We start from the raw sequence: 12,693 nt of genomic DNA on the forward strand, positions 1-12,693 counted from the left end.
CGCCCCCCCACTGCTGGTGTTACTGCTGTTCTGTTGTTTCAGCCACAAATCACAGGTCAGCTCGCCCTCCTGGGTCTCCCTCCAGTCCCTGGCCCTTCTCCCCTGCCCTCCACGGCCCCTCACGGGGCACTGCCAGGGCCTGGGAGGAGGAGAATGTGGTGGGTGGGCCTCTCCACGCCGGCAGGTAAAGAGGGAGGCACGGTCATTCCGAGCTCACGCTGGCAGTTAGAGAAATCCAAGCCCCTGCCACAGGGCAAAGCAGCCCCCGCAGGGGCAGGAAGGCTCCAGGGCGACCCCATGTGGAGTGGCCTGAAGCAGGAGAAGCAGGCCACCCGGAGTACTAGAAGGACCTTCCACACCTCAGGAGGGAACTTTACAGTGGAAACCTTCACTTCACTGATTTTCTTTCTAAGCTATGAATTCTGAAAGCTTTTAAATAAAGGTCAGGGGTGCCTAGGTGGCTCAGTTGGTTAAGCATCCAGCTTCAGCTCAGGTCATGATCATGCGGTTCTGTGGGTTTGAGCCCTGCGTCCGGCTCTGTGCTGACAGCTTAGAGCCTGGAGCCTGTCTTCAGATTGTCTCCCTCTCTCTCTCGCTGACCCTCCCTGGCTCATGCTCGCTCGCGCGCGCTCTCTCTCTCTCAAAAATAAATAAAACAAAAACACATTTAAATAAAGGTTAGTAGAGGGGCACCTCAGTGGCTCAGTCAGTTAAGCGCCCAGCTCTTGGTCTTGGCTCAGGTCATGATCTCACGGTTCATGAGATCAAGCCCTGCATGGGGCTCTGCACTGACAGTGTGTGTCTGCTTGAGATTCTCTCTCTTCCTCTCTCACTTTGCCCCTCCCTGTTCATTATGTCTCTCTCTCTCAGAAGAAACAAACATTTAAAAAAACTGTTAGTAGAAACATACATCATGTTCTCTTACGTCAGTCAATGTGGCAACAGGCATAATTAATCCTGTCCGCAGGGTCTTGAGAAGTCTCGACAGCTTGTTCTAGCTCACAGCTCTTAAGAGGAAAAGCCAGGATTTCAGTGCGGCCACTCTGCTCCAGCCCTTGGAAGAGGTCCCTCAATGAGCTCCAAATTCCTTCCCTAAGTTCCCCTTCTCGGCCACCCCAGGCCCTCCCGTGCTGACCAGGGCAGCTCTCTGCTTTCCACCAATTAGCGAGTGACCCCAGGGGGCTCTGCCAGGTGGACTTTCAGCACTCCTGAGCACCGAGTCCAGTGGGAGAGACGGAAACCACCCAGCGCTCCGTCCTCAGGTCCTGAGAGGTCGTGCTGCCCAGGCTTCGGGGTACGGGGGTTGGAGAGTCTGCTCAGGGCTCCGGCCTCTGGCAGAACAATCCATCATCCATCCCATCCATTCCCTACAAACTTTTGCCCTACAGTGTTGGCTAGCCCAGAATTCACCAAGGAGCCCTGTCAACTCCACACGCCATAAATAACGCAGCCTGGGGTGAACCATCCACTTCGTACAGTATTTCCAAGCTAAACCAGAAGCTTCCAAAAAGAGAAGCTGGACACCCACAGCAGGGTCGGTGCTTCTACACACTGGGCCACACAAGGTCATGTTCTCTTGTGCTGCCCGCAGCTCATTCCTCACGTGCATTTGACCTTAGGGTCCTCCAGAGAAGCAAACAGTTGCCAGCACTGACTAACCTTCTGATTGCGGTTCCTCAGACACCGACTGGGAAATGCCAGTGTCCATCCGGGAACTCGCCACACTGCCTCACACAGGCAGAGAGCAAGCGGTCCCTGGGTGGGGCGTGTGGAGCCTCCCATGAGGTACCGCTCCCTAGGCTGCGCACGTTACAAGCCTGCTGCTTTCCACAGCCGCCAGCCCAGCAGACCCCTTTGGCTCAGAAATTTAGAGAGGGAACTAGGTCACACCATCTGGCTGTTCGACATTACCAGACAATCTACAAAAGTGAAAATGAAATCTTTAAAACTAAACTTTCTAATTCACACTGAAATAACTCAATTTAAGGACTTAACGAAAATCTGACTGCAATTATAAAGCCAGTTTCCAGTGTTCCTTTAATTTGCTCCTGCTACAGAACAATAGTATAGGAAGCTTAACACCAGCGCTCCAATCTCAATACTAGTGAACGATAATAACTGTATCCCTTTACATTTGACAGGTCTCTGGGTTTCCAAAGCACTTTCGCATTTATAATTTAACGTCATCCCATGAGCTTAGAGCCAACATTCACTATAACCACTTTACGATTCAAGGTAAGTGAAGTTAGAGGATTTATACCGCAAAGTTGGTGGAGCCCAAACCAGGCTCTTGTTTAATTTTGCAAAGCAGGGGCGCCTGGGTGGCTCAGCCAGTTAAATGTCCGGCTCTTGATTTCAGCTCAGATCACGATCTCATGGTTCATGAGCTCGAGCCCCATGTCAGGTCCCTGCTGAGAGCGTGGAGCCTGCTCAGGACTCTCTCCTCCTCTCTCTGCCCCTCCCCAACTTGCTCCTCCCTCCCTCTCTCAAAATATATAAATAAACTTCAAAAAAAAATTGGCAGAGGATACATTTTTTAAATTACATGGCAGGGAGAACTCTGGGGTGGCAGTGTGGAGCAGGGGAGGGGGGGATAGAAAGAGTGAGAAGCAGCAAGAAGGAGGGGCAGAGGGAAGGAGCATGAGGAGGGGGCGGGTCCTCCCCCAGGGCAGGAGCAGGGAAGTGCTCTGTGCACTCGGGACAGCCTGTGCTGCTCCTTAGCAGATGCTCGGAAGTGCTTTGAGGGACAAGGAGCAATCTGCTACACGGGACCCGAGGAACTCAAGTAATCTGAGTGTCTACTGTTTTGCTTTGCTTTTCCAAAGGAAAAAAAAAATGTTTTCTGATTAAGGAACATTACGGAAAAAAAATACCTGCTGTTGAAAAATCTGGGCCGAGAAAAATCTTTAGGTTTAGAACTGGATTTAAACTGGGTTGTAACTCAACACAGGAAGGCCCAGAGACAGGCTTGGGCATACTCCGCCCAGCAGACACAGGCGGAACAGGAGGGCACAAGATGGTCCTCCCCTGATCCAGCCCGAGGGACGGCCATGGAAGACGCACGGACATATGGAACCAGAGCGGGGGGGACGGGGGGACACCCCTGCAACCATGCTGGGGTGAACTGACGCTCAGAGCAGACACTTGTGGGAACGCAGGGGCAGGGAAAGAGGCGAGCGGGGACCTCGGGCTGAGCGCCTCCACGCTGCCACACGCACGGTGGGTGAGCTGTCAGTGTGGCTCGGCGGAGGCACCGTTGTCACACGAGGGGCTGAGCTTAGAGTCCCCTCACGGGTTTCCCTGGAACACGGGGACCCTCCAGAAACCACAGCAGCCTTGTCATTTGAGCTCCTTACCTAGGCAGCTTTAACAGCGGGGACAATTCTGACTTGAAACCCCACTTCAGCTCTCCCTCACCCAGCGCTCTGGTTACGCACGCCAGCACCTAACCAGTTCATTTCTGGGGTGTCCGGTACCTTCGTATCTGCTGGGAGAGTCGCACGCTTTCTGTGGGGTCGCCACTCGGAGGAATATCTGCTGCCTCCAGGAGTGTCTCCGCGTCTTCACGGGGGTCCCGCTGGCGTCGCCAAGGTCATTGGCTTTGGAGTCAAAGTCCCTGAAAGCACAAGATGATTGCTTTATGACTGACAGGGACGTATGCTCAGGCATTTTTGGCTTCACTTTGTGTTGTTAAACAAAACACTACATTATAAATTATCTTTGTATAAGAGAACATAATCGGACAATCATGGACGCGGAATCGAGCCCACAGCGGGTCAACGCTCCCAAGGCACTGCTTTCTTAGGATGCATTTCATGAAAAGAGCAAGATTACATGCCCTTAATCCATTTCCACTGTAGAAGGCATTAATAATACACTCCACAGATCAGCTTCCCATTTCCTTTCTTGGTGCCACTTCAGCAAAGAGGAAGTGCCGACGGGGGCCCTGGCACCAGGGCCACCTCCCCCAGCCCCCGATCTGCGGGGGGAGCATTTTCTCGGCCCAGGTCTACATCTGCACAGAGGGCCACAAACACGAGGAAAGTTCAATTACACAGACAGATCCAGGCCACGATTACGTGGCTACTTGCCAACGGCAAGGATCTTAACATTTATATTTTTAAAACTACAAAAAAAAGCCTACTTATCAACACAACACTTATAGTCTAGTCCGTGATTTTCATCCCATTAGCAGGACACCATGGGGAGCCTGGTACCTTCTACCTATGGCTAAGTTGTCCCCGTAGCTTGCAGATCAGACCTCCTGACTCACCCACCACAGCCCACGCTCACTGTCCAGAATCCCTGCTGCCACTGAGAGATCCAATTGGCTAAGACTTTCTGGAATCTTCTAAAAGCAATGCATGAATAAACCACTTCTAGTCAAAACTGCAAAACAAGTTGGCTCTTTTTGTTTAAGTGACATTTGGTAAGAAAGTCGGAGAAAGAAGATATGATCCTTTAGCTAAAATGATTTAACGGTCAAAAAACAACTGAAACATCCCTGTACATCAACAGTTCCACACGTCTACCCAGGCTTGATATATCTAAATGAAACCCTACCTTTTTGTGTTCATAAAGTCAGAGGTGTTATTTTCATCTACAGGAGCCAGAAATTTTAGAAAGTTTGGCACAGAGGAAGAAGAACGAAGTTTTTTCCGCAGGGCATTACGGTAGGAGATGCTGAGAGTTTGGTTGCGAAGAGAGTTTAGGATAAAGAGATACAAACACAAAAAGTATAAAATATAAGCTTCAAAATAAACACTTCAGTTCTCACACTAAGAAAATTAAGGCGGGTAAGAAATTTAAACGTTTACAAATGAGATTTAACTTTGGTATTCAGTAAATAAGACTGTTTTAAATAAGTGGAATCTACGAGTGAATTCGAGAACATCAGTCCACTCAGTCATGCATGTGGGGCCTGCTGTATACAACACGGTGCCCGTGGTTAGCAGTGCTGGGCTGTGCGCTCTAAAAGTGCATGAAGAGCATCTCATGTTCAACACTCTTACCAGAATACAGTAAGACATAAAAAATCAGTCCATCTTCCAAAATGACTTTTCCTTTCAAACTGGAAAAAAGTAATTTTCCTAAATTAATGAGGAAGATTCTGATTTGGCACAAACCACAGGAAATGATCAAATGCAGTTGCTGATTGTGTGTGTGTGTGCCAGCGGGGCAGGGGTATACGAGAATAAGTATATAAGAAATGGTTTGACATCAAGACCGGGCAACAGTAATGAGTCAATAGGAAGTCAAGTCAGTTCAGATGATAGACTGAAAATAATAAAATAAAATAAAATAAAAAACCAGACCAGCACGCGCGCACCACACACACACACACACGCGGTGGCCCCTGTCTCTCTCGGCCATGCAGCACATCCTCTCTGTGTGAGCTTCCCGGGAAGACAGACCACACTGAACTTGCCACGTGCGTGTGCTCACCTCTTCGGCACAGCATTCCCACTTTGTTCTCCACTCGAGCTATGCTTTAGGTACTTAAAAAAATGTGGCGAGGAGGCGGAGGGGTTAAGGCGAGGTGGAGGAGCAGGAGCTGAAGACTGACCTGAGCAACTTTTAGACCCGCCAACGGGTGGATGGTTCACACTAAATAGCAATTAGAGAGAAAGCAGGGCGATTAGCGGGAGGAGGAGGGGACACCCGGGGGGCTGGAGGAAATGGGCAGGAACAGGCTGGGCTGTCAGTGTCCCCGTTCCAAACACCAGCTGTCACGAGGGCTGCTTTGCTTTTTGGTGTCCACTGTCTCATCGGCAAAGGCAGTTCTCAGTTTAAAAAAAAAAAAGAGTATTCTTGACCATTTCTTACAAATACGTGCACCCAACAGTACTTTTTCCTCTGTTCCCTTTTTAGGAACTGACAGCAATTTTTTTCTGTTTGTTTTTTATTTAAACCAAAAGCAAAGGAAAGCAAAACACACTCTAAAGTTTTTAAAATACATTTTTCTTTAAAATGAACAATAACTTGCCTTAAATTCAAGGTCTCATTTCTCGTGTGTAAATGTGGAAAGAGTTCAAAAGAAAGCAGAAAGCAAACCGGGTCTGCTGTGGGGGGTGGGGGGCCAGGGAGAGGCGGGCACTTCTCCATTCTCCCGGCCCGTCTGCCCAGCAAGACCCACAAGGAAGCCGTGTTCTTGGGGGAGCAGGGAAACGTACTGCCGGGGACACGCACTTCCCACCCCGTCGGCTCGTGTGAAACTACAGGCCTAGCAAGAGGACAGGGATGTCTCCGCGATCACGGAGAATGCCGCAGACGGAGGGCAGGAAGGCAGCGGGGGGGCGGAAGGGATGGGTACACAGGGCCTTAAGAAGAGGACAAGGACCCTACAAGCCGTCAAACCCTGCCGTCTCTAACACGCCCTAGGTTACACGCTGCCTTCCGCTGCGCCGCCTGCTTTGGGGTCATGCGTGCAGCCGAGTTCTTAAAGCCATCATGACTACTCTCCACGGCCGGCTGGAAACTCAGCCGGGAGGCTCCGCTACGTCCTTCAAACACTGTTTCGTTTCTGTACTCAGAGCACGTCAAACACCTCTGTTCAGACTCTGCGTTCCCCGTGCATGACCTTCACGGACACACGTCAGTCCAAGGAAGGCAGCAACCACGCGTAGCTGTGGTCCTTATTCATATTATAAAGTGAAGGGTTTTAAAAGAGTTTAATTTTTTTTTAGATTTTTAAAGTTATTTTTAAGGGTAACTCTGTGACCGTCTATGGTCTCTGACAGTTGGGGTCTGATTAATGGACCCCAGAAGTTGCCCGGACAATCTCTGCTACTACACTGCTTACCCATCTTGATAGCCAGGAAATTCCAACCGCTCATTAGAGCCAAATTATTAAAATCAGTAAACCTGGGTAGCAAAATCTGGAACTCTCCCATGGAAGGAGATGGTAGAAAACACGTTCCAATGGTGTCACCCAGAGAAGCAAAGCGGATTTGCCCAGGTCACAGGCGTCAGGACAGAGCGAGGACCAGAGCCCAACGCCGCAGGCCCACGGGGACAACCACTAGCCTCCTGACTCTGCTGGGAACCCAACAGCGCACACCGCCTCCCGCCCCGCCAGACACGCTGCAGGGCTGCAAAGGAGCGGACTCGCCCGCTCGCCCCCTGCCGGTTCTGCTCAGAGCCCGCCCCTAAGTCCCAGTACCGCTGCCTCTCATGGTGCTGGCGCGGCCGTCACTCTGCACTTTGAGGGCCCCTCCGTCTAACCCGCTTGCTCCTGATCCCTGTGCTCACTACTGGAACAAGTAACGAGGGTCTCTTACACACTTCCCGCGGGAGGACGGTGGCGGAGGAACAGGACGTGCCTTCAAGCTTAAGCTTCTTAAGCCACGAGCAGAATGTGACGCAAGTCTCCCTTTCACGCAATAAACATACCTGGGCCGCACATACCTGGCTACTGACAGATATGCCCCAGCTAGTTTTGTAAAGACAAGTTGACGTTTTTCAGCCCATCTTACTTGCGTTCATGAGGTGTCTCTGTGCTCACGGAGTGGTACCTCACGAGCTTCCTCTGCGAGGCCCCGGGAGACCCCTGAGCCGGCTCCGGAGGCTCCTGGCACCGCACGGGGAAGTGGCTCAGGGTGTTCGCACGTCGCCTGTGGCCCTGCTGGGGCGTCAGCGGGGTGGGCTCTTCGGCAGGGCTGCTCTCCGAGTCACCGGCCAGGTCGTCCGAGGAACCCAGGAGCCTGAAGCAGCCCTCGGAGGCGGGCACAGCCTCCCTGTCACAGCCAGACGGCTCCTGGCGGCAGGGAGACGGCAGGTCAGACATGTCACAGGGAGTCTGCGAGACTTCCATGCCTCTCCTCCCAGGGGCAGGAAAACATTTTCATACATAAGCACGTCTGACTGTGAGGCCATCTAGAGGCCACCACAAAGAAGGAAATGAAGGCCCATTGAGTGCCGGCTCATCAGGGACAAAACAGGATTGGGCTGCGGGACCACTGGGGAGACGGCCCAAATGCAAGCTCACAGAGGCTCTGCCGTCTCCCTGCAGAAAACTCTACTGTGCTTCTGAGAAGCATGTGGAATCTTGTAGAACTTGTCCGCCCTGTTTAAACAAATCAAGTTCTTTATCTCTGCCCAGTGTGTACGTTACACCCGCATTTTAAGTTTCTCTGATTTTGATCTAATGTTGAAATTCAACTGGGTAATTCTGAGGTTAAAAACTATACATCCTACAGTATTCTCACAGTATGGAAAATCTCTTCATTGGCACTTATTATGGCCACGATTCAGAGCAAATCCTTTAACTTCTTTCTGTACCTCAATTTTTCTCCTCTGTAAAAGGGTAGAACGAAGATTTATCTCACTGGGTTTCAGGAATTAAGCAAAATAATACACGTGAGAGTTTGTGTAAAATGTTATACAAATATAAGTTACTGTACCCAGCATTCAAGGAGTCCACTGAGTGAGTAACTCAAACATCTATTGGCAATCATGACAATATTTTCATACCAGTGTCTTTCAAGATGCATACTTTTTCAAAGAGAAGAACTACTATTCAGGCAATCCTATGCTTAGTGCTGCACCCAAGACATATTGGTGGCCAATATACTCTTTTCCAGTCAAAAAATATAAAATAAGGGGAGGTATACCCATTTGCCCCTGATGACATTGCTAGAAGAGATAAAGAAATCAACATGAAAAGAGTAAAATGAAATGAATGCATGTAATGATGGACTGGAGAATGTAAGAGTCACCTTGGGAGTCACCTTGGCAAGGTGACTAGTGGCCATTTTGCTGTGGGTTGGAGAAAAACACCATGCACCAACGACCCCCACCCCTCACCTGCAGACCTGGAATGTTCTGCGCCAGTTTGAAAACAGCCAATCATGAAGCCCCAGCTTCCCATCACCCTGACAGAGTAGGCAACCTATCCCATCCTGCCACGTCCCTAAAGTGCCCTTATTTGGTGGTCTGCCCTCCCAGGACTGGACCAGAAGTCTTTCACCCATAAAATACCTCCGCCCCTCCCGTACCAGGCGCGACTTCCCTGACTCCCCACTCCCGGAGTCACGGAACCTCGCCTGGGAATCGCAGATCCCAATAAAGGCCTTCTTGGCTCCATAACTTGGTCTCTTCCTTTCCTCTCATCTCTGCCTCCATCCATTAAATCTTACAGAGAATCTAAATTCTTTGTGTTCATTTGATATATAGTTGAGTACCTTTCAAATGGTAGGTACTGAAGATTTTCATTTTTAGAAATACATGTTTACTGATGGGAGAAATGACATACATTTAATTCCATAGAAATTAGACAGAAAAACTTAATTCCCAACATACTACGAAATATTAATTACCTTTAAACCTAGTGAAAACTTTCCATTCTTCAAGACCCTGTAGTTCCAAAGATCTTTTTAAGGATTTAAAATTTTATCTATGACAATACATCACAGCAAACAGTCTCCATCATGCAAACCCATGCATCTCAACTTTTATTAACGTCCAAGTTAATAAAAGGGCTAATCCTTAACTTAATCTTACACCCAAAAGTGCCACTCGGACGTTCCTCAACTCTTAGATGATCAATTTCTTGGTTAAGACCCAATTGTATAAAATAGCATATCTTTACAACAGTTTCTCAATCTCAGGATAAAGAAAAAGATGTGAAGAAGTACGAGTAAAGATACTCCCACACACAACACAAACAGATGGCTTCTGAAAGCTGTGTTTCTCTTAAGATTGCCCTAGAAATTCAAGCTGCATGTACGTTCCTAGACCTGTGCTGTAGAGAAGAAAACAAAACAAGCAGTAAGACTCCTGGGACAGTCGCTAGAGTGACATGAGCTTCACCGTTATCTTTATTTGCACTCCTCCGGAACGCCTCTCCTTAGTCCGCCACCACAGGCAGAATGCCCACACTTCAAAAGTAAATTCAAAAACACCACTGCTCCCGCTCCCACGCTTTCTCTGCTTCCGGTGCTCAGAAGAGCTTCCCTTCCCTTGTTCCCAGGGCTGCTAAGTAACCAGCCTCTCTCACTCAGAACTCTCAGGGCTCCTGTATCCTGCTCGCTGCTGGTGTCATCATCTCCCAGATAAGTTCCTACGGGCGGGGGCTTTGTCCCATTCATCTGTAGACAGCAGATAACCGTACCATTTCCCAACTTGAAATAAACTGTGGGGTAAAACCACTGTGTGGTGGATGGAGACCGGATTTGTCCCACTAGATTTTAACTCAGAGAACCACATTCAGAAACCTGGTGTCAAGGACCTCCTCCCCAGCGAGGAGTGGGGGTCCACAGACCTCAGAGCCAATCAGAGATGCAGCATCTACGGAATTAGACTCTGCACTTTCACCAGAACCCCGGTAAAGGCGAACCTAAGACTTCGAGAAGCATGCTTTCGAGGCAGCGTTTCTCAAGCAATTCGACTGTGGGCGGTGATATCAACTTAGGAGTCTGCTGGGACATTTTTAAAGTAAAAAAAAAAAAAAAAAAAAAAAAAACCTGTAGGGGCGCCCGGGTGGCTCGTCGGCTAAGCCTCCGACTTCCGCTCAGGTCAGATCTCACATTCGTGGGTTCGAGCCCCGCGTCAGGCTCTGTGCTGACAGCTAGCTCGGAGCCTGGAGCCTGCTTCCTGTTCTGTGTCTCCTTCTCTCTCTGCCCCTCCCCCTCTCACGCTCTGTCTCTCTCTGTATCAAAAATAAATAAAAACATTAAAAAATTAAAAAAAAAACTGTAAATAACATTATACATCAGGTTGTTTACAGCAAATACTGTTTTGTGGAATTTTAATTTTGGGTATGTGTGTGTGTGCATATGTTTGTGAATCATTTTGCTCTGTTAAATGAGTTTCTTAACTTTGCAGGCCACATGCCCAGGCGGGAACTCAGAAGCACTTAGGAGTCCCTGTGGTCAGGAGCCGGCCTCCACAAAACTTCCCTCTCGTCTGCATCTGACGGAGCTCCAGGAGCAGAGGCCTCCCTAGCACAAACCCTAAATTCACTTTTTGGTGGCTAAAAAGGTTGAATATGCCTAAATGTCTAGAAAGCAAGAAATTAAAACAGAGACGGAGGTTTGTTCCTGAAGATATCCCCTGCTTGCTCATTATCACAGTGACAAATGCAAGGGGTGGAGCTCCGCTATGGGTGACAAAAGTCCTGTTTCATTATAATCACAGAGCCAGTGAAGGTAAGAGTACGTTCAGGAATTCGCATTGCATACCTCACGGACTTCCCAAACCCACTCTTGAGGTTTGCCCAATTCCAATTATTTTCAACAGTAGGAAAGAAGTCCACTGGTTGCTTTTTGATACATTATCTCCTACAGGTCTAAAATTGACATCTCATTGGGGTGCCTGGGTGGCTCAGTTGGTTAAGCGTCCGACATCAGCTCAGGTCATGATCTTGTGGTTTGTGAGTTCAAGACCCACGTCCAGGCTCTGTGCTAACAGCTCAGAGCCTGGAGCCTGCTTCAGATTCTGTGTCTCCCTCTCTCTCTGCCCCTCCCCCAACTGCACTCCGTAACTCTCTCTCTCTTTCTCTCTCTTTCAAGAATAGAATAGAATAGAATAGAATAGAATAGAATAGAATAGAATAGAATAGAATAGAATATTGTCATCTTGCTTCTTTGCTTATGGAATGGCCATCTGTTTGGTTATGTGAAACTTCTAAGTTTCAGAATTACAAGACCAGCCCGCCTCCTGCACCAAGAAGTCTGCAGGCACCAAACTTGTCATGATTAAAGACAGGAGGCTTGCTTTGTTCCTTTTGTAGGCCCTGCAGGTGACAGATGAGCACGAACCATGTCACATAAAGGAAAATGTGCTTACTTTGCTGGTGTTACTTAATGTGCTAGGCAAGGAGCCGTCCAGATCCAGACTGACAGAATGTTCCTGTAGGCCTCTGGCTTTATTACCCTACATAAAGAAAAGCAGTCAGGTTACGTAAAGAAAAGCAGTCGGGCTGTGCTTCCCTGGGCTTTTGCTCAGGCACCAGCCAGAAGCAGCTTGTTCTGGCGAAGCACCTCTGGAAAAATGCACCTGGGGAGAGATGCCGCGGGACATGCGTGCGTGAAGATGACCAACACTGCTGTCTTGTCTTTTTTTTTTTTTTTTAACAACACATCAACCTAAATGTTCTGGGCAGCACCCGACTCCTCTCCCCCGAGTCACGAGCGGTCACAACCTGCCGGCTCCATGACACTCAGACGACATTCTACTTGGGGGTGCCCAAAGGGGGCCACCCGGTTTTGTCAGTGGATGGTTTTGAATGATCTCTAAGGAGGCTGCAAAATTCTCAGAAACCTCTTCAAACAAAATAAAATTTAACTTTCCTTAAAAAACAAGCATGATTAAAATGGATCATGTCATGAAATTAAAAAAACAAACAAACAAACAAAAAAAAACCACTATAAGATACTGCAAGCTCCAGAATGGTGTGAAAACGCTGAAAGAAAATCCAACTCTGCTTCCTTGGGAGTGCCACCAAAGGTGACGTGCGCCGCTGGGGCGGGGAGCACGCGGCAGGTGATTTCTTAAGGAGCGCCCGCCCTGGTGTGTACGTATACGTCCTTCTTCCTGGAGCTGCAGTCTGCAAACTTTTCTGTAAAGGGCCACGTGGTAAATCTCTTCTCTTAGGCTACGTGGGCCGTGTTGCGTCTGTGGTAACTACTCAATGAGGCACAAAAGCAAGCTAAGAAAACAGGGAAGTGAATGGATGTGGCCAGGTTTGGAAAC

The 12,693-nt window shown here is 48.9% G+C and overlaps 1 protein-coding gene across 4 annotated transcripts in view; it reads right to left on the reverse strand.

Annotated features, from left to right (window-relative positions):
- TBC1D1 (TBC1 domain family member 1) overlaps positions 1-12,693 on the reverse strand; it is a 230,817-nt gene that overhangs the window by 80,510 nt on the left and 137,614 nt on the right. For 3 of the 4 annotated variants that reach the window (XM_029947433.1, XM_029947446.1, XM_029947455.1), the window contains 5 exons: positions 11,788-11,874; positions 7,476-7,756; positions 5,446-5,607; positions 4,564-4,683; positions 3,477-3,616 (listed from right to left, as the gene is read on the reverse strand). In XM_029947433.1, coding sequence (XP_029803293.1) covers positions 3,477-3,616; positions 4,564-4,683; positions 5,446-5,607; positions 7,476-7,756; positions 11,788-11,874 — 790 coding nt within the window. The remainder of the gene's footprint in view (positions 1-3,476; positions 3,617-4,563; positions 4,684-5,445; positions 5,608-7,475; positions 7,757-11,787; positions 11,875-12,693) is intronic. The other variant, XM_029947437.1, reaches the window with a different exon arrangement.

This window comes from Suricata suricatta, chromosome 1 (assembly GCF_006229205.1).
Source record: "Suricata suricatta isolate VVHF042 chromosome 1, meerkat_22Aug2017_6uvM2_HiC, whole genome shotgun sequence".
Taxonomy (NCBI): Eukaryota; Metazoa; Chordata; class Mammalia; order Carnivora; family Herpestidae; genus Suricata; species Suricata suricatta.